This window comes from Ascaphus truei, chromosome 1, assembly GCF_040206685.1.
Source record: "Ascaphus truei isolate aAscTru1 chromosome 1, aAscTru1.hap1, whole genome shotgun sequence".
NCBI classification, from domain to species: domain Eukaryota; kingdom Metazoa; phylum Chordata; class Amphibia; order Anura; family Ascaphidae; genus Ascaphus; species Ascaphus truei.
The window spans coordinates 394,024,514-394,047,627 of NC_134483.1; the positions used below are offsets into that span (position 1 = coordinate 394,024,514).

Sequence of the window (23,114 nt, forward strand, 5' to 3'; positions counted from 1 at the left end):
AGGCGGGAGGCAGCGTGTTGTGGCCGCTCTCCCGCTGTGTCCCGGGCGCTCGCTCGCTCCCCCGCTGACTGTAGCGGCGCCGGGGGGGGGGGTATCGGGGAGACACTGACACTGGAGGGGAGGGGGGGTGGAGGGGAGGTGAAGGGGGGGTGGAGGGGAGGTGAAGGCCGCTCACTCACCCATCCGGCAGGTCCCACGTGGATCTGAGGCGGGAGGCAGCGTATTGTGGCCGCTCCCCCGCTGTGTCCCGGGCGCCGCCATCTTGGGCACTCGGCGCCGCGAGGCAGGCTGCCTGGCCACTGGCTGTTGCCCCGCCGGGGAGGGGGTGAGTTGTAGCGCCGGTGAGGGGGGGGCATGTATATGTGTGGGGGGGGAGAGGTGGGAGATATAGAGGGGGGGTCTCGCACGGCCGCTGACACTGGGTGGGGGGGGGGGGGCGCTGAAGGGGTAATAATAGTGTTTGTGTCCCGCTGACTGTAGCAGCGCCGGGGGAGGGGGGGGGGGGGCGCTGAAGGGGTAATAATAGTGTGTGTGTCCCCCGCTGAATGTAGCTGCGCCGGGGGAGGGGGGGTCGGGGTGAAAACGCGGGAGACACGGGGAGAGGAGGAGGTGCGCGCGGGTGCTGCTAACTGTGAGCCCCGCTAATGTAGGTAACAGTGTGTGTGTGTGTGTGTGTCTGTCATTGTGTGTGTGTGTGTGTGTGTGTGTCCCTGTGTGTGTGTCCCTGTGTGTGTGTGTCCCTGTGTGTGTGTGTCCCTGTGTGTCCTTTGGCCCGTCACTCCGCCTCAGGCCAATGAGAGGTGTGCGGGGGCGGGCCAAGGGACCAATCAGATTTCCCCTAGGGACACCGGACATCCGGCAGGCATGCATGCATGCAGGCAGGCAAACATACAGTGCTTTCACTAATATAGTATAAGATATATGGGGTAGAGGAGGTGGGTAGTAGGGTTGTTGTGTGGAATTTTGTTTATTGTGGGTAGAGGGATTGGGTGAAGGGGGCAGTAGCCCCAAGGATTTATGTTTAGGCCTACCGGGTGGTAGTGGGAGAGGTTAACCCCTTCATTACCTTAGCGGTATTAACCGCTGTTGCCCACCGGAGAGATTACCGGGTGGTGCTCGTCTACACCTGCTCCACTACAGACACCAACCCGGGGAAGAAGCCGACGTAGATCGTTCCACAAGATCCCTGTTCCATCCACTAGAGGTCATGACCGACCGACCGGTACAAACCCTGGACTGGTCTTGGAAACTACTAGGCCCAGTTCACTGGCCCCAGTTGTCCCTGCCCCATCACCAGCCCCTGTACCTAGCCCCATACAATCTGCTTAAGAGTAAAGGGAAGGCCAATCCTGTGCGATACCTACAGGATCTTCCTGGTCCCATACCCTTGACTCGTAACCCCAGTATCTCTGCCCCTGATACTGACAACTTTGTACTTACTGAGTTTTCTTGTGAGACATTATCTCCAGGTTTGTCCATGGACTTGAGAGACTGGAACTTTTCTGGGAATGATGGGTGGCCATCCGATTCTGAGGGTGAAATACCTTATGCTAGCCGCATTCCTGTGAATAGATCTCCCAGGTTGTTTATATTATTTAGGGACTTGTCCCTATCCCAGAGATCTGCTATCTCTGGTGTCTCCTCCCGGATGGGACAAGGTCCAGTAGTTCACATGAGCCCAGGGAACACCTTAAGTGTGAGACCCCCTGTTTGAGGGTTATGCCCCTAGTCTAAATAGAATGAGACTATTGCTTGTAAATGGTTCTATTATGTATCACTGTGGGAAGAAGGCCAACTATCCCAGGAAGAGATAGCAGAAGCCCTCCGCAAGCGGAAGGGTGAGATAAATTTGGGAGTAAGAGTCCCCAATGGTCCCTCCATCTTCTACCAGGAGGTTGAGTTAAGTGAACCTCCATTCTGGGTATTACCTGGTCAGGGACATGGCCATAAGATTCAGAGATTAAGTAGAGCTGACTGTGCTATTCTCCATAGGTACCAAAAATATCAACACTGTCATGAGTGGTTATGGTTAGCGGTAATTGAGAATCTTAAGACCAAAACATGTGAGGACAGGTTCATTGAGGAAGACAAGGCTCGTTCTGTAATGGAGGAATGACTCGTGGGCACATGTATTTTTAAAGACAGAGCAGAGGTTAGATGTACCCTGGTCCTCTGAAGGTATATTATATCTAGACCAAGATATTTGATGGGAGGGTGGTCAAGAAACCGGACCCAAAACATTATAAGTGAGGGTTTTCTTGTAGCTTCCCATTGGAAGAATATGTTATCTAATTATCATCGCTGTCATCAGTGGGTGATAAGGATTGGTAGTCTGTGTACGGTATAAGGTTATTTGAATATGTGCTGTAACCTGTATTTGTTTGCAGAAACCAGGTGGATGGTACCCACATTGGATCCAAGCGTGAACGTTGGATGTTTCACCTAGGGGAGAGTATAGCCATTGCTGCTCCAGCTATCTCTCTACCTTCCCTGTCACGTAGGTTCTAATAAGATGTAGACAGTGATAGGCTATCCTATGGGGTTTTCGCCCTCCTCATGCTGACTTTCTGAGTGATGGGAGTGGAGATGACACAGGGATCTGTGATAGCCTTAGGGGTGAGACCTTCAGTTGGTTTCCAGCCTGCCCCTGCATGGGGTGGCAGAGTGTGCAGAACTCTCCTCCTGACTGGGATGGAGACATGTGCTCAGCCTCATGGGCTGAGGGCAACAAGCTACTCTAGCTAGGCCTCCATATTACCCGCAGGCCAGTACCATCCAGAAGCTAGGGATCTATCCTATCAACTGAAGCATACGCTGTAATGACATCGGCAGTGGTTGCTACAATAAAGATCAACCTCATTTATACTTCTGGCTGGGCGGCAGTCTGTTGGATAAAGGTATTGGGGCTAAAAGGTTGTCATGGCAGGACTGCCTTCAGCTATGCTGAACCCACTATGTCTGGAGGTGCTGACACCAAGAGGAGAAGAACCAGCAGATCCCCTAAAAGACGGTCCTGTGCCCCCACACTATCTATCGCAGGCATCTCATCTCTCCTGTTCCCTTGCAGGTATTCAGCACTACATCAGCAGTAGCTTACCCAAGTTCTCCCAGAGGGGGTCGGGGGGGGGGGGTGCTACATTTACATTTACACTTCATGTGTAGCAAACATTTTCCACTTTAGGACACTCTTGTTTCTATGGTACAGTACCTTTGTATTTTTACAGGAGTTTGTTATACTTAACATATTTGCCTTCAGAGCTAGACTTGTATAGTTATGCCATGTTGTGTCTTAGGCTCCACCTTCTCGGTTTAAAGCCCATACTTAAAATTGTGTGATCCACATATTATGCAAATTATTGCTTGCCCATCTGAATATGGCTTTTCTGTTTTGTTCATTTTATGAACGGCTTGAATATCTTTTGCTTAAGTTTTTTTTTTTTAAATAGTTTTTTTTTTACACAGATTCATTGAGTTTCACTGTTTTGTATGGTGTTGCCAGATAAAAGTGGTTTGCTACCGGCACCAGATGCACACCGCCGACTTGGTGTCCTGCAAGGGTATTTATTGTGGTCTTCACTGTGCCTCTGGTTCATCTCGAGAAAGGTCCTATTGAGGACTGAAACATTGATGATTTTGTTTTTAAATTGCATTTAATTTATTTCAAGTGTCATGTCTGTGATATTTGTATACATAAACTAACTTGGTAAATTGCACTTTTTATTCTAGTTCTGCAAATATCCATTTGGAACCAAATTATTTTACACATACATGATCTGGATTTAAGCATATTCATGGCAGCAACCCCTAAATATCTAGAAGGTAGACTTACATTACAATCCATACTGATAATGTATTTACTCGTATTTAGCTTTTCTCCTGCCTTGGAAGTTCTCCTCTGAGAAATTAATAATTAACTTTGTGCCAGCTAAGTTGACCAGATGATTTTAATTAAAGCAAGAAAAAATAATGCATTCTATTGGGGGAAAACACTTATGTCTTTCTACTAATTCCTAATTGCTTATTTTAATTATAATGTTGTTATGTGTAGTTTGCTTTAATCTATGCATTAGACAAGGGGTGTGCAATGTGACGCCACATGACCCCGCTGCATCATTTGACGCCAGAGCCGAGCGGGGGGGGAAGGGGCGCGAGCAGGGGAGGAGAACAGGCTGGAGGCACAGGGGGAAAAGATTGCGCATCCCTGTATTAGACAACATCACTCATTTTGGTTTAATTGAAAAAAAATGTAATTAGCAAAGGAGATTTGAGATTTAAAGCTACGGTACCACTGATTGTAATAACTCACTCACTAAGGCCCAATTTACTAATGGGTGCTACGTCATAAAACCCTTTCTGGTGTCAGAAGATGTGTTACAATCAATTAAAGCACTGCTTAGTAAATATTACACTTTGGGTCTTTCCACCATCTAGAAATAAAATTGCTAAATTTCTGAAAATAAAGCAAAGGTGAGCTTGTCAGACCTCATCATACCACGAGTAATATGGAGTAACATCAAATAGAAACAACAACTATAGTAGTTGTATGAATCATAAATGTACTGTAAGGGAATATACCACTGAATACATCAAAGAGCTCTGAAGGCACATTCTTTTCTAGGAATCGGTTTGATTAAAAGAAAAAAGTCCAGTTACTGTAGTTGTAATTCAGTATATCATTTGAGTGAAGAAATTAATCTAAGGAGCTGGTTCACCAGAAATCCAATTTGAAAATACTATAACAAACCTTAATTAAATAATTTCAGATAATGACAGTGATATCATGTTCTTCCCAACAGATATCAATTCTAGACTTTGAAATGGGCAGTAGTACAGTATGTATATCTTTACTTACTGTATATAGGGCAATAGTAAGAATAAACACTTCATACGTAAAAGTAGACATTAGGAAAGGGAGTACCTGCCCTGAAGAGCTTAGAATTTAAGTGGTAAGTAAAAAGAACTTACAGAGACAGTGGGGGGGGGGGGGTGTCTAGGTAAGTGCATTTGCAAGGGTCATGGTTAATGCATATGAGCCAACAGCCAACAGCCAAAAGAGCTACCCAAGTGCTACATTAAAGAGGTATATTTTAAGATGGGCCTTATAGGTGGGGCAGTGAGGGAGAACGGTTTTAGGTGGAAGAAGGCTTTAGACACAAAAGGGGTAGACAGAAGACAACACTGAGCAGAATGTAAGAGTCGGGAAAGTGTGTAGCGAAAAATTAGGGCTGAGATGTACAGTAAGGAGGAGTGTATAGCCTTAAAAAAGAGGATAATTTTGAAAGTAATATGGGATGTAATAGGATGCCAGGAGAGGGATTTACTGAGACAGATTTACTGTAGGAGAGAATAAAGTGATTCTAGTAGCAGCGTATAGGATCGATTTTAGTCTCGGGCCCCCCAGTTTGCGCACCGCTATGCTAAGAGATAACTGTGAAAAGCAGGGTTGCAACCTCTCTGAGACATGTGAATGTGCTCACAAGTGATATTTTTATTTGTTGTACAGTTTTATGTCAAAACTTGTATGTGATTTGACATTGACACTGAAATAGCTCTACCACAATAAATTGGAAATAGAGAAGATGATTAAGAATTGAAATCACTATTGGAAATGACAATGTGATGCTGGGATTCCCTAATCTCCAAATAGCGTTATCGGAATGTAATCCATTGAGCACTCACACCCCTTATTGAAGTTTAGTGATCCCACCCCTTTATCTGTAAACATACAGTACAGTATCCTGGCTGGAAAACTGGGACAAATGTAGCTACCTGATTTATTATAAAAAGCAATCTGTATTGCATGCAATTACCGTAGATATTCTCTTGTCAAAAAATCTAGTTCTATCTTTTGCACCACGTTTTGCCCCAGTTTTGCAGCTGGGAGACTTTAATACATAACCCCTTGTAGATTTTTATAGAAACACACAAAAAAAGGTTAATTGGCAAAAAGAGAGATGATTTTTTTAAAAATAGGTGGCTACATTAACATTAAAACAATGTTGTAATAGGTTGATAAATGTTAAATTGAGACCCGACACATGGGTTGCCCTCCTGGGAAGACCTATTCAGGATATGCCGCGAGCTTCAGCCAAGATGATCACCCAAATCATGTCAGCCACAAGATGCTGTATCGCGGCGTCCTGGAAGAAACAGGAAGCTCCCTCTCTAGCTGTGCTTAAACATAGGATATGGCATATGTCTATTATGGAAAAGCTCACTGCATTCCTAAGAGAGAACTGCCATACGTTTGCCCAGATATGGGATCCCTGGTTCGCCGGAGAAGGGGGGCAGAGAGACAACAGAGAACTGGCCTTTATATAGGAGGGATTAAATCGTTCCCCCCAAAGTTGGTCAGGCAAGGCCTGGAACAAGGAATATTTCTTATAAATAATAGGTACAGGAAAATAGACAAGTTAAAAACCTAAAAAGCTGATAAAGAAGGTGTTCCCTCCCCTCCCCACTTCCCCCCCTCTCCTCCCTCCCCTCCTCCTCTCCCCCCACCCCCACCTCACGCCCCTCCCCCTCCCTTCTTTCCTTTGTATTTGTTTGGTCTATTTATTATTTAAACGTGTTATTATTAGTAGTTGTTAATTTGACCCCATCATCACTGTTCAAATTTAAATGTCTGTGAAAACTGCTAGTTGTGGTCCTGAATTTTCCCTTCTTATTTTCTGTATCCTATTGAAAACTGCTAATAAAATTAAGTTAAAAAAAAACAAAAACAATGGTGTATACAAAAAGGACCAATATTAGATATTAGATATTAAAAAAAATCTGATTGAAAATTGAAACCAAAGAAAATAATATAGAGTGATATTCCTGAAATATATAACACTAGTTTATTTTCTCTTGCAAATGACCGTTTCCACTACATTGTGTGCTTTATTCACTAAGGCAAAATGTACATTATGCTCCTACAGTTCCTTCACTGTGCTAGTCTGTGCACAGAAATGTTAGTGAATTACACCAGATTAGTTTTGGTCCTAAATCCTAATAAAACAGATTTTTTTTTAACTGCTACCAAAACTAACTTGTTTAGTCAGGGCTATTTGCTCATTTTTAGCATTGACATCTATATGCTAACACATGTTTTTTACTTAAATAGCCTAAAATCACTGTGTTTGTCCCTTATTTATCTTGCACTTTATAAAGGCTTTCTTACCTTTAATTGTTTGCAGGAATGTAGTGGGACCACAAGCAATCCTAATTATTAGTCTGTATACTGAATCAGTTTAAATGAAACAGAACACCTGCAAATCACTGTATGCATTGAGTCATTCATTAATGTTAACCTTAAATTAAAAAGTAAATGAAACAATATTGACAATGACAATACTTATTTCTCATTTATATTAAAAGTATGGTAATATGCACACAATAATAAGCAACATACAGCTCAACCCCGTTATAACGCGGTCCTTGGGGTCCACAGCCCCTAGACCGCGTTATATCTGGGATCGCGTTAAAATTTCACCGGCAGTCATATTTTTTTTTAAACCTCCATTTTGCCACGCGAGGAACTTACCGGCATCTCTCTCCTCACGTCATAGAAGCTTTCCTCTCTGCAGCCGTCCACGTGCTCTCCTCTCTCCTCTCTGCAGCTGTCATGTGCAGTCTTTTTTTTTTTTTTTTTAAAACCTCCATTTTGCCGCGCCGGCATCTCTCTCCTCACTTCACTTCGTAGAAGCTTTACTCTCTGCAGCCGTCCACGTGCTCTCCTTTCTCCAGCTCTCGTGTGCAGTCTTTTTTTTTTTTAAACATTCAACTTAAACTTAATAATAATAATAATTATTATATATTATTATTATGTATTATTCTTTATTATTCATTTATAAATTATACAATATAATAAAAATAAAATAATCATTTATAAATTTTTAATTACATCATATGATACAGGAATAGAACCCATGACCTTTCATATGCTAGTTAAGCAAACCTTACCCCTACACCACACTGACTGTGTGATGTCACTGACATCTAGAAATTAACTTAACAGTGAGTAAGTGAGAGGATAAATATATTTATAGGGTATGTTTTGCCCCCCGTAGCCTATGGTGGCAGACTGGAAAATGTCAGACTAGAAAATGTCAGTTTTGAGAGAAATAAAGAATCCTACGCGTTTCGGTGCTGCTGCGCCTTCCTCAGGGATATAATGAAGCAATGTTCAATCCTCTTTTTATGTATGTGGTAAAGTTATGAGCCTGTTCTCTCATTGGTTAGTGCATTAATTACTGATTGCTGGCCACATGTCCATACAATCACTTGATGATTTCTAGATTGATTTCACACCACTTGGGTGTGTGTAACCTTGATTGAGCAGTGTTTCATGATAATCTATGGTTCATGTCATTTCAACAGGTATAATACTAGCCACATATATCATGATAAATAAATATATAAAAATCAATAAAAACTAAATACAATTTTATTAAACTTGTTAAAATCGTGACCAATTGATCAAATATATCCAATAAAATATCAGTATCTATTTGAAGTATAACTGATATACTCCTAATAGGGTGAACACTAATTTGTAACATGCTAAAAAAAAATGGCCATAACTGTGTGCCATCTCCTAACCTTTTAATAAAAATTCTCTGTGTCTCCCTGTGAGCAGTAAGTGCATGACTGCCCACTAGTGCCTATTTTCCCTGTGGATGTAGGGTGTATGCTACCTAGGTGTCATCAAAGGTTCCAGAGATTCAAGGGGCCCATCCAATGTCTAATAGTATTAACTTAAACTAATTGTTACAATAAGTATTAACCATCCAATGCGAACACACTGGAATGGTTATATCCTATACTAATGAGATACAGTACTCTCGCATGGTAATTCCATTGAATGTACAGTTGATAATGTAAGGATTAGCTAACTTAGGCCTGCACAACTGTTAAAGCGAGACGGGCCGAAATGCTCCAAGGAAAAAAAATTTGGGCCGCACTGGTAAAATCATCATCATCATCATCATCTCTCCTCCAGCACCTCTCATCATCCTCATCCTCATCCTCATATATCTCCCTCAGCACCCCTCATCATCATCCTCATATCTCCCCCAGAACCCCTCACTATCAACCTTTGCGATACTCCCCATCTATCTCTCATACCCCCATCTCTCCCCCTCACCCACACACATAATACTCCCCCTCCACATCAAACACACAATACCCCCCTGCACACCACACACATCCAAACCCCCTGCACCTCACATCCTTCTCCCCCCGTGCACCTCACATCATTTCCCCCCCTGCACCTCACATCACTCTCCCCCTGCACCTCACATCACTCTCCCCCATTGCACCTCCAATCACCCCCCTCTGCACCTCCAATCACCCCCCTGCACCTCACCCCCTGCCCCTCACCCCCTGCCCCTCACCCCCTGCCCCTCACCCCCTGCACCTCACCTCACCCCCCTGCACCTTACCCCCCTGCACCTCACATCACCCCCCTGCACATCACCCCCCACATCACCCCCCTTCACATCACAACCCCCCCTTCACATCACCACCCCTGCACATCACAACCCCCCCTTCACATCACCTCCCCTGCACATCACAACCCCCCCTTCACATCACCTCCCCTGCACATCACAACCCCCCCTTCACATCACCTCCCCTGCACATCACCTCCCCTGCACATTACCCCCCCTTCACATCACCCCCCCTTCACATCACCTCCCCTGCACATCACCCCCCCTTGCACCTCACATCACTCCCCTGCACCTCACCTCCCCCCCTTGCACCTCACCCCCCCCCCTTGCACCTCAGCTCCCCCCCTGGCACCTCACCCCCCCCCCTGACACTTCACCTCCCCCAACGGCACCTCATGGAGCAGGCAGGACTAGCACACTCGTGCAGTCCTGAGAGCGGGTTCGCGGCTCCTGGGCGGGAGAGGGGGCTCAGGGCTCCCGGGCGGGAGAGGGGGATCGTGGCACCCAGGCGGGAGAGGAGGGGGGGGACTTGCGGCCGGGAGAGGAGGGGGGACTCGCGACCGGGAGAGGAGGGGGGGACCCGCGACGGGAGAGGAGGGGGGGACCCGCGGCCAGGAGAGGAGGGGGGGACCCGTGGCCGGAAGAGGAGGGAGGGACCCTTGGCCGGGAGAGGAGGGGGGGACTCGCGGCTGGGAGAGGAGGGGGGGGACTCGTGGCCGGAAGAGGAGGCTCGGGAGGCAGGAGGACGGGGAAAGCATCTAGATCCTAAAATAAAAAAATAAAAAATATATAGTCTCATCGATCGGCTCCTCTCTGGTAGCAGCTGATGGAAGGCGGATCTCCTTGAGGTACTGGCATACTTCACCCCACGGCGAGCGGTGTCCACCAGCTAAAGAGACCAAATATAATTTGCGGATGTCTTAGCCACCTCTGGTGAGTAGGGTTCCAATTTTTCTCAACGGCGGAGCAAAGTTTTATTTAGGTGCTGCTGCACTGAGATGTTTTATACTTGATGTACACATCTACGCAATTTTATTATTTTTTCATTATTGTGATAATAAATTGCTCTGTTCATTTACATTTATATAGTCCTTGGGTAATGCACTATTGCAGGGTTTTCTATGTTTTGTCTCCCCTCTCTTGAGGTATTCATTTAAAGGAACAGGACTATATCCACGGTCCAATCAATTCTCACAGGCCACTCCTTACCTCAGCGCCACAAGAGGTTTATCACTCTTACATTTTTCCTGGTTGTGAGATAACCAGAGTAACTTTTTGGGCAGCTCCAAGACTCTTTTTTGGACTCTAATTCACAGGTTTATTTATTATTGTCATTTGTTTATTTATTTATTTAGGTTGTCACGTGAGCGCTATATTGCACTTATTTTTTCCCTTGTATTGTGGCCAGAGTAAGAGAAATGTTCGCCAACAGGACTATCTCTGTTTCTGCTTGTGATGCTGTGGCGATGCAGATTCATTCTTTTGTTTAGCCCCTGTTTAGCCCCTGTCTCACCTATGTAGTAGCAGCCCCCTGGGCATTTCATGCACATGAGGTACACGACATTGCTGGTGGAACAGGTGAACCTTCCTCTGATTTTGTACTCCAGATTCCTGTTTGTTATTTGTATTGTGTCCGCTGTGTAGAGCATTGCGCAGTTTTTGCATCTTACGTCTAGGCATGATCTTGTCCCGCATTCAGTTGTACTGTTGAATACTTTACTCCTCACCATAATTTTCTTGAGATTAGGGGGTTGTCTGTATGATAATAGGGGTGTTTCAGGGAAGACCTGTTGCCGTCTTGAATATTCCTGGAGAATGGGTTGTAGTTTCCTGCCGATCTTGTGTAGGGCTTCTAAGTGTGGGTTATATGTGACCACCAAAGGTACCCTGTCGCTTGTCTCTTTCTATCTGTATTCAAGGAGAATGTTCTATTATATATATAATAGAACAAGGGCAGTAGGCACACTGTGAACTAAAATAAACTGATGCTTATCCCATATGCACATGTAGAGCAGATATTTACCAGACTTTAATCCGGAAAGCAGAGACAACACACAGCCAGGTAAATGTACAACTGTATTCACATAGACAGTATAAGGCACTGCATCCAACGTTTCGGTCAGCAGAACGTGACCTTCCTCAGTAATGTGCAATGAAAGATTGCCAGTGACATAACATATATACCCAAACCAATTACAAAATTAATACAACTCACCCATGTGGGACCCGACAATTATCGACATTATCATCAGGCAGGCGGACAAGGGTGGGGCTGTTGTCCTCCAGAACAAGGAACCTATCACTTTGAGGCACATAGATTACTGGGGGACACTTCCTCCTATGTTGTGATGCCTGATGATCCCACCAGCAATTTCCAATTGACCCTTAAGGAATTTCTCTCTCGGGCTCAGTTGGATGGAGTTATATCCAGGTTGGAATTCAGAATCCTTTATTAAAGGATTTAATATTAAATATTAATATTAAATTAATATATTTTATTCACTCCTTCATTCTTCGGATGATATTTAATAATTATTATTCACCATTATTTTAATTGTATAGATTCACTTCCACGTGCACTTAATAATCACACTTTATAACTTATCACATACACCTTTATTGGTGCTGCTATTTTCTTTTGTTATATATAATATATATATAGTGTTCGACAAACCTATACATTTGCACGCCCCGGGCGAGTGGATTTAACATCGTGGCGAGCTCCTATTGGCCCAAGCAGCACACGTGTGGTACTAGGTGGCGAGTAGATTTTTTTGTTCAGCGAGTAGATTTTTTGGTGATTTGTCGACCACTGTATATTCCCCATTATTATTATTTTTTTTGGGGGGGGGGGAAGATTATTGTTGTCAATCCTGCTCTTAGGTGGATGTGGTAAAAGATTGCCACAACTGGTGTATATTAATGATGTTATTTGCAAAATGTATAGTGTACAAGAGATTCCGAAAGTGCAAATGATAATAATCATTTGCCATAAAAAATATATATTGTAAATAATAATCACGTTTTCACCATATAAAACAGTATATTGTGATGTATGTATTCTAAGTGCATGCTAAGTACAATTCTGTGATGATTATTTAACAATGTGTGACAAATAACGATTTGCATTAGTTTTTTGTAACTGCTGTACATTTTGAGTCTGTTTTATATCTGATCTCTGTTTATGCTATGATGAGATAATGAACCCATTTATTGAGTCCTTTTATCTTTAATTTTTTACTATTTAAGGAGCATTTACATATTGCATGTGTGATTGCACCACTGTTTATATCAAATTCAAATAATTGACTGATTTAAATTGAGTTATGTTTTCGTGATTTTTCTGGAACTAAAACTGTGTCAGCTGCGCACAGTACCTAATACTTTGATAATTAAAGCATTTAAAGACATTGGTTCAAACTTGTGTTCCATCTAGTAATTAAAACTAATTGGCAACAGCATGGATGAAAGTGATGAGCGAAAAAACAATCCTGCATAATTATCACACCTATTTAGGTAATCCGTCTAATTTTATTTTGCAGAATGACAAATCCCCTGGGCATTCAGCAAGTCGATCAAGTAACATATCAAAGGTTTGTGGAATATGTTACATCTTTCTTATGCTTGATAGAGTGCATTTCAGTGTTCACGCATTAACCTACATTATTACACATGAAATGCTCTCCCTGTATTGCACCTGTCAATTGAAATGTAACATTCTTATTTGAATTTAATTGGAAGGAAGCACTGTGAAACCAAATTGCACATTCCAGTTTTTCATACTTTGTCACTTTTATATTATTTGAAATATCTACAACATTCAGAATTTTCATAGATACATAGAATATTCTACAGGAGACATTTACTTTAAATTAAACTTTAGAGAAGTTCTGTCAAAAAGAGGAACAGGAGGAGTGTTATTTTATGTTGACAGCACTTTGAATTATGTATTCTTAAATAACTTCTGTAGCCTATCCTCATTTGTAGTATACCGATGGGGGAAGGAGGTAGGGGACGGGAACCTCTGCTCAGCTAATGGTCATTCTTAGTAACTAAATGAGTGATGGTGCTGTGCTGAGAAATGAAGTAATAATACACAAAAGAAAAAGAACTCAGCTGGTAGCACTCTATAACTCTGAAGTGAATAGATAGTAGTAATGAGTTGTGATAAGAAATTTAAAATAACTTTATTGATATATTTCTTAAAATAAAGGTGTGTACATAAATGAAAGTAAAATGACCGTATATCCCAGTCCGAAGCCTGCTATCACGGGGTATAATAGGGTAAATGCTGATTAGCGTGTAGCTAATCGGTATACTACAAATGAGTGCTATCAGCTGAGTTCTTTTTCTTTTGTGTATTATCCTCATTTGTAACCTTAATTGGTTGAATGTGTGTCTCTACCATGGTAAACCAAAGTCAGTGCTCTGGAATCAAATCGCATGCTCTAATCTAGGTTTCCCTTGATTCATCAGGAGCATCCCAATATATCGCTATATCAGATTCTAACTCTAACCACATAGATATTACCTGTTGGGTCCCTTAAAGCTGCCGTTCAGTCTTTTTTTTTTTTTTTTTTTACTTCAATAGTTTCATGTGGGCAATCTCTAATTACCTATAGACTGCATAGCTGCCGGTCAATTTGTTCTCCGTCTATTGATCGGCAAAGTTTGGCGACATCTTTAAATATGGGGAATGTAAATCGTTGCTATAGGAACAAGCATGCTTGTTAAAATAGAATACAAGAAAATTGGTCTTTCAAAGTTGTTTTTTTAAAAACAGAAAATGCTAAAAGTATTTTTTCATACTACAGAACTGATTTATTAAAAAAAACACACATGCAGGATATTGCCTGAACTGCAGCTTTAAGGCTCTCTTCTGGGGCCCTTATAGCTTTCTGTCTTTATAAATTATATGCCGACAGTTTGTTTAAGAGCTTGAAAATGTTCTGCAATCTGATTTCTATAAGGTGAAAAACTGTATTACTCAAAATAAGCTATTTTTAACATTGATAAACAGTAAATGTGGTATTTTGGACTAAAGCTAAACTTCTAAACCTTCCAATGGCAGAGCTACCTGTCAGAACCAACTCTACCACTGTGCTAGCCTCAGATTCAGTATTTAAAGTTAATTTTTTTTAAAAATGTTGTTGTGTGAAAGAAAAAATTCAATGCAAAGGGCACTATAATAAACAACAAAAAAGGGACTTAAGGTGATATTGGTGATATAATATTAAATAATTCTGATGAGTTCTTTTGTAGTCTGCAGCTCTCAAATAATGTATTTCTTCTTCTGTTTGTAAGAATGATTCTTTGAGTGGATGTTGAGGCGCACAGTGACTCCCAAGGTCATAAAATAGAGGGAATAAACCACAACATACTGTAGTACAGCTCTGTGATATAGAGTAGGTCAGATAGAATGTTACTAATACTATTCACACGAGGTGAGTACAGTATATAGTACACAATAGAACTACCAATTTGTGATACTAATGAAAACCCTAAAAGATTGTTCCAAATTGTTTCATAATGATGGAGCAGAACAACTATCTATGTTTAAATCTATGTTTACCAGAGATACACAGCTGGTACACTATATTGCACTTACGAGAGGTCTTTTGAAAATAAGCCTTTTCTGTCATTGTCCCATTGAACAGAGTGGAATACAGACGCCATCAGAGAGCCGCTTCTTTACTGCAGGTTCGCCCCCTTGCTAGTCCAGCCGTTCTGGGAAAACAATATGGCCACCGACACTGAATATGCAGGATTTGTGAACTACTGAGTACATTATATCCAGCGTTGGTGGCCAGTTCACCCCGCTTCAATGTAGGCTGCCTACAAATACGTCATCTCCACCCCTGTTCATCACTTTAGAATATATATGATTCCATCCAGCTGGGCTCTTGAAGAAGAAACCTATGAGTTTTCAAAAGCTCTATGCACTATAACTATGAAAAACTGTAACGTTGGTATACTAAACGGTATCATAACCTATATTGAATCTACTTTTCTCTGTGACAAATACAGCTACTAGAACTTTGAATTCAGAAAAAAATCAAATATGGTCAATGCACAAATATCAACTAATATTTGAGAAACATTACTGGACTGACAGTTAATGCAAATTTAGCACGCCATGCCACAGCACCCAGGGGAGTTCATCTTCACGCCCTGTAAAAAAGTAATCATTGAGATCCTGCTTGCAATCTCTTCTGGACACAAGAAACTTCAGTAAAGAATAGGTGGATAGAAGAATAACACTTTACTTGTACTACACAACTATTAACAGCTGCTCATTTAATAATATAATAAAGTCATGTTGCTCAATTAAAACCCCTCAAACTTTGAAAGAAATCTACATGGCATGATATAAAATAAGAATCATCTTGTGCTGAAGAATAAAAAAATGTGTATCTACAGTATAGTAGCAAAAGGCCTTTATTTGTTTTCTCTCAAGTACAGTACAGACTATTTTAACTTTATTGTACTTATAATGAGCCTTTCTTAAAACCCAAATCCATTATAGAATCTGTAACCCTCCTTACCCGACTCCAAAGGAGGTTACATCAGATTTACTGTATACAGTGTCAGTGCTCAGTCTCTCATACCTTTTCAGGGTGTCGGGTACTGTAGAAGCATGTTGTGTGTGAATAAGCAGATAGAAAAACATGGGTACCAGGAACTTTTGTCAAACATAAAAGATGCTTTATTTGACATACATCTATAAGGCTCTACATACATCTCATTGACATAAAACTTGTGGCAAAATATATTATTCTGAGCTTCATCCCCTGGTACAGTAGCTCTCACTCATACGTTTGGGAGGTACAGTACTTATAATTGTTATCTGTAGTAAGGGATACATTGGCAGTCTCTTCCATAGAATTAATAATGGCCCATAATTAATGAGTCTTTCAGGAATACACTTCGGACTTCAGTTTTGCAACCCGTGACTATGTACTACATACGTCTTCCAAACCTATATGATCAGGATTGCACTAGGAGCCTTCCGGCTAGGCCGGTCCAACCATACTCTGGAGATACAATGCTGAGAACTCCTTCTATCAAAAGTATGCTTACGCCTTTTAAAAATTGAGAACAATCTTGGATCCTAACTTCTGGCGCTTAATTAAGGGGCATGTTTTTAACTGAAAACAACAGTGAGAGGGCACTTCTTAATATGGTTAGCTATACATACAAACCTATTTACAGGACTCACAGTGAGGATCCCTGTCAGAACTCTAAATAACCTGTTTCTAGATCATTGGATGGAGCTCCCGATGTAGCCAGATATATTGTCGAGTATTCCACCAGGAAACCCTAGTTGAAAACTGCCTGACCACTGCCTGCTCACGTATTCACTTAGGCTAGACTAATTTCCCATCATAATTAAAACAACAGGGGTCCCTGCTTTTGAATGGGACTCCGCAAGAGCTTTGCAGTGAGAGCAGACATAATCAGTCCCTCTCTCTGTGCATTTCTAACTGGCAATCATAATGTTTTTATTTTAATTACATAGTATTGAAGCAGGGGGTTTCCTGAGCTGTACTGCATTAATTTCAGGTGCGGTGACCCTGTTTCACGAGTTACAGACCCGGTATGGGGTGCCAGAATCTCCTGGAGGTTTAAATGTCCTGGTCACGTGACGCGGGAGAATTAAACTTGCAAGAGACTGTTTCTTCCTGTAACTCTCGAAGCAGGGGGTCCCTGAGAATCGCTTCGGCGCTTAAGCAGTGCACTCATGGATGATGGGGTGGTGGGGGAAGGGGCCGTGTCTTAGTGAAGTTAGTTACCTCCTCTCTGGGAGGATGACTATGTGTGGGTTAATAATCAATTCCGTAAATGTAGCAAAAATTACGGAACATATATTGACGATATTTTGGTCATCTGGTCTGGTTCAAAAGACAAATTGGCACTATTTATTCAACATCTGAATTGCAATGATCAAAACATTATACTTAGTGGAGTGACTAACTCGACAGAGATCAATTTCCTGGATCTCCATCTGATCTAATAGTCCACTCAAAGGTACAGCTCCTGCTGGTTTGTGTTGCACTTCAAAAACTGGAATCTAACAGCAACCATGAGCACAGATAGTCACATAGAGTCTAATGTCATCAATCACAGGAGGAAACTCTGCTTCGTACACAACGGAGGCTCATATGGATAACAGGCTTCACTGATGATTCCGATAGAGCAACACTGCAGTTGCCAGTAGTAGTCTTGGTTGTCAAGATGACCTCACATTCTGTTTTTTTTCATGACATTTTTCTTTCGGATCAGGTGACCTCACAGCCAAAAGATAAAGTAAATAAAGATGATCACAATTTGAAAAATACAGTAAAATCCCTGTGCTGCTTGGGCCATTCGCCAGCGGACAAATTCGGGTCGTCCCTGGCGACCGGCTTTGTCGACCACTGTCTATGGGAATATGAAAGCATTTTCCAACACAAAGTGGACTCCAACAGGATCTTTCTATTTGAGTGAATCCAGGGCAGTATATCCTTATATATGAAGGAGAGAATAGAAAAATGGTGCAAATTAATTTAATTAAACTAATAAAAACACATGTAACAGAGTAGTGGAAAGACACTCACATGCTCCCAAGTAATATAAAGCATATAGACCACCCAGGCTCTATAGACTGGCTGTCCACAGGCTCCACTCCAGCAGGCAATGGCTCACTTGTCCTCCTATCTCAGCATGCAGCAGAGAGGCAGAGCAGATCATACTCTCATGTTGGTGCAGGCAAATAGAGCACAGAAGCAAACAACTCTCACAAGTCCAGAACCGTGATATAAAGTCACCCTACACGTTTCACTCATCAAATTAGCTTCTCCAGGGGTTTATAATCTCACCCAGACAAGGAGAAGTATGTTTTTAAAGAGTCCATGCATGCCGTCAGTTGTAACGTCGCAATTACAAGTATTAAATGCAAAACAGTTGCAATTCAATGGAACACAAATAATTAGCATCAATGGCATTCAGATTGTGTGGTGTTTGCAATTTCAAAAAACAAATGCAAAACATAAGCAATTTAATAAAACACAATCAGGTATCAACACGAGTGGGATACAAATTGTATGATGTTCTATAAGAAACTAACATATTTTAGTCACAAGCAGAGTCACATCCCCTATGGGGTAAATATCTCGGAAAGCACGGGGACCCCAGAGCTGAAATTAACACGTTTAGCTCCAAAGACCCTCTGCTACCCACATATTAAAAAAAAGAACACATGTTCTGCTGCTTGAAAGGGACTTCAGACATTCCTACAAATCTGAAATGGTTCCATTCATTTTGGGACAGCTAATAACACTATCCCCAACTGGTACTACATGAAAACAGTAGTAATTGTTGATTCTGCGTCTTTTGTTTCCATTCTTTTGAAAGTTTTAGACATTCTTATTTGTAATGAAATATTGGAAAAGCTATTACATGATTAATATTACATGAGTACCGTCCACAGCCTATAACTGCAATATATTTAAAAACTGGACTACAAGGTATAAAGGTACTTAGCTCAAAACTGGTCTACCTTTAATCACAAGATTTATCAAACAAAATGAATCCAAGGGGAAGCAACTGGATAGTTTTCTTTGCTAAATCTGGTGATGTATGTTCACACCATCATTCCCACTTTGCAGTCACAAAAGTTATATAAGTGGAACCCAGAACCTTTTGGAAGAGCAACATTGGGTGGACAAACAGTACAGTACTAAAGTTTAGGTCCTATAGTATGTGTCAACTATGGTTATTGTTGGGCCAAACTGATACAAATAAAACAGCTCATTATTTGTAAAATAAAAGAAAATAACTTTTTTTTCTTTAATAAATCTAGTGGAGTTTTCTGTTCCAGTTTGAGTTTTTGGTACATTGTCAATATATCAAGGCACTTTTTTTCTAGTTATGCTCTCTGTATGTCAGCAGATTTAGGGAAGGAGGAGGAAAAGTTAGCAAAGAATTACAATATACACATATTGTATTGCGATCAAATTCTGCATTGGTGTATACAGTAATTTTTTTTAACCATTTACGAATGTCAATTAGATCTGCCAGGTCCAAAGTTGCACAAACATCTCTGCCAAACAGTGCACATTAATTGCTGGAGCAGTGTTCTTACATTTTAGGAGTATAATGCGTGGTGCTAAGAACTGTGTACAGCTGTGATGATAATGGTATGAAGATGATGAATCCTATATGAGGTCTGGGATGTAATCTTGATTGTAGGGGGGTACTGGGTGTGGTATCCTAGTTGGTAAACCAGCATAGACGGCACTCAAATTGTCCAGGAACCCAAAGGCTAATGATCACCCCAATGAACAATACCCTAATGCCTTTGGAGAATAATATAACAATGTAGCAAGCAAGAAACTCACGCGTCTGCTGCAGCGTCCATGTTGATCCTACCATACCTTCTAGGTGTGCCTCCGTCCTTGGAGATAGATAGCAATAGAAAGGAGAGATGGCAGAGCACAACTGGAATCATCCAAAAAAGAGAATTAGGAGGAAGGTGCGTTATCCATAAAAAGATTTAATAGCCATGGAGGGAAAGAAGGCAAGGCATTACCCTACCAACATGTTTCGTGCTACACAGAGCACTTTATCAAGGCATACACATCCTATCATCATTAACATATTTAAAGAGTAAAAAATAATTGGCTTACCAATCCTGAACCATATCTGGAATCCTCCCTGTAATCTGGCCGATGAGATTCTGGTGTGGGGTCACCAGAGCGCGCGCTGCTTGTCCCCACACGCAGCCCCTGCCACCCACACGCAATCCTGGGCCAGCAGAGAGAAGAAAACCCGAGCTGATATGCGCTTGCGCAGAGCCAGCACAGGCTTCATCACCATGGTAGCCATGGAGCGTGTCTAAGGAGCGGGGGAGCACGCCATACGCGCGCCCGTCGGCACCACCATCCACATCTTCCTGGTGCACACGCACCCCTCCCAGAGAAAGGGATGATAAGCCCTGAATCCCTACCCATTGCCGCGCGCATAGAGGGATAAACACTGGAGCCCCGGGTGAATGCGCTTGCGCAGTAGCAACCCGTGGGCTCCCCGTGATCACGTGGGCTCACTGCGGGGCTCGCACAACCCTGAGAAAGGTCACGTCTAGCAGTGCCGTGTATGTCTTATGTGAATACCGTTTTTTCTACTTACTTGGCTGTGTGCTGTCTCTATTTCCCAGACAAAACATCTGGTAAATATTCGTTTCATATATATATACACAAACACAGAAGAAGAAAAAAGGGTCTAATGAAAGCACTCAAAAGTGGTGGAAATAATAAAATGGATTTTATTAACAACACAGAATTATAAAAACATAAAACAACACCAACCGCTGAACACCAAAATAAAGCTGCTAATCAATGTGAAAAGTGTATAAATAATTAAAACAAATGAATATATAACGGGTGTTCCCTCTATCCCAATCACAGATACAGTGTGTGTGGGTGGAAACCTATGTGTTACCAGGTGTGGTGCATATACCTGTAGGTTCACAAGAGGCCTGAGCCTCCGCTTGTTGGGAACCTGGGGTGAGTCTGTCAGCTCGATCGGATTTACAGCGCCTCCACCTGTGCAGGGTTCTAGAAATGTAGAAGTTGCCTACACAGGACCCACATATACAATAAGTACATACACGAGGATGTATATAACCAGTTTATATATATATATGCAGGAAATAACACACACGTAATAACACTCCCCCTAGGGGGTAACTCCACAGTCTATAACGCAGTCCCAAAGTGTCTTCCACTCCACTAGGACTGTACCTACCCACCACCGTGTATCCCCACACCGTGTCCACAGCCTAACCCCTTTGTCCCGTGGTCAGCGCTTCCACTATGTGTAATTATAATATGTATCGGATAGGTTGGTGCACTTAGGAAGGTACCTGCCGAGCGCTCCTGCACTCAGGCCTGCAAGCAACTTCGAAAAGGATCTGCTGCTTGGTGATCCCATCTGATCCGGTGTTTTCTCGCATGAGGGTCCTGCCAGGGGCGATCCCACCCTGGAGATAGTCTCTGTCTCTTTGGGCACAGACTTGAGCCCAAGTCTCTTCTCGGGAAGCGCAGCGTCCGCTGTGTCCCTATCTAATGCTATTACTACTGTGACAGGGTCCCTAACCTAGGGCTTGTCCCTGTAGCACCACAAGCTGGGGAGTAAGGACCTATCTGGGGCCTAGGGGGTTACTGGCCAAATGCAGTGTCACTGACCCCTGCACTCACTCCTTCCCCTAGCTCTTCCTGGTCCTGACTGACTTGTCTCCCGCGCGCGCGAAATGTATCTATTCCCTGCAAGCAGGGAGCTCCCGAGCCCTATTGGCTCCCTGGCATCATGGGGCCGCTCCCTAGGCTCATGGGACTTGTAGTCCCATTCAAGAGCCTTCCCTGGTAGGCTAGCGTTCGCGCGCTTATCCTGCGCATGCGCGAACTCTGCCGGGCCGCCGGGACTTACTGCGCATGCGCGATCTATCGCAAGATGGCGGCGCCCTGCTTGGGAGCCACCGGGGACCGCCGGAACGCTAACCCGCTCCCTGCACTGGCCCCACCCTCCAGAAATGTTGGTGGGTCTATCGAGTGACCCCCGGCAGCGGAGAAAACGAGGGGGAAGGTCGCGGGGCAGCAACACGCAGAGGGTACCTGGCTACATCCTCCCCCTGGTAAAAACCCCAACGTCCTCGCTTGGGACACAACTGAATATAACTATGTACAGAAGTTATATAATGAAAATGGCACAACATCGTTATATAATAAAAATGCAACAATCAATGCGATCTTAACTTATCATCTCTAGATCAGATTGCACTTTTCAGTGAACATCACAATGATGGACTGCACTCTGCTGCGAGCCCACTGCTGAGCCTCATAATGGGGTGCCCCAATTTGATCATAGGTTACCCGGTTGGGAGGGTACCTGACTCTTTGGCTCCTGCGGGGCTGTTCTTCAACAACTCCCTCTGGGGAGTAATAAGCACAGTCCTGAGGCTCAGCCTCTTCCCTTGAGGGGAGAAATGTCTCTGAACAGTCTCTGTTCGGCACAAAGCACGGGCTCTGTGGATCCAAAGGCTGGCCCACTGGAGCCACCTTAGTAGGCGTTGGCCTACGGGGCCCTTTACCCGTTGCGCCTCCGGGAGATGCCCCTTCTGTGGAATAGTCCCTTTGAGAGGGTCCTTCCATAGGATCTTCAGAAGTTTCAGAGTGGTTTTTGTTATTTACAGTCTCTTGACCCATCTCTGATAAGTCGGACTCACCCTTGAGCGGTGTGGCCAGTATTTCTGCTTCCTCATCTCCCACTTGTGGAATGGGGAGAAGATGATTATGGTGCCATACCTTTTCCCGGCCGTCAGTGTCTTTGATGCGGTAGACCGGGGGGCCAGGCATTTGAGATTCTATTTCATATACACCGTCTCTCCATCGGTCAGCAAACTTATGTTTTCCCGGAACTCCCAGATTGCGAAGCAACACAGCGTCTCCAGGACGAAGTTCCCGATATTTAACCTTATGATCGTATCGCCTTTTATTGTCAGCATTCAGCTTAGCTGTAGACTTCTCAGCCTATTGGTAGGCCTGCTGCAACCTGTCTTTAAGTCTTTGCACGTATTTGAAATGGGTAGCATTGTGTATCCCATCCGTCGAGACTCTAAGACGTACATCCACTGGCAGTCTCGCCTCT

General features: G+C 43.0%; 1 protein-coding gene across 3 annotated transcripts in view; it reads left to right on the forward strand.

The window, feature by feature from the left end:
- The window catches only part of MARCHF1 (membrane associated ring-CH-type finger 1), a 302,013-nt gene that overhangs the window by 72,141 nt on the left and 206,758 nt on the right, over window positions 1-23,114 (forward strand). For 2 of the 3 annotated variants that reach the window (XM_075612201.1, XM_075612183.1), the window contains exon 3: window positions 12,974-13,024. The exons of the other annotated variant lie outside the window; for it this stretch is intronic. In XM_075612201.1, the coding sequence (XP_075468316.1) occupies window positions 12,974-13,024 (51 nt within the window). The remainder of the gene's footprint in view (window positions 1-12,973; window positions 13,025-23,114) is intronic. 3 annotated transcript variants of the gene reach the window in all.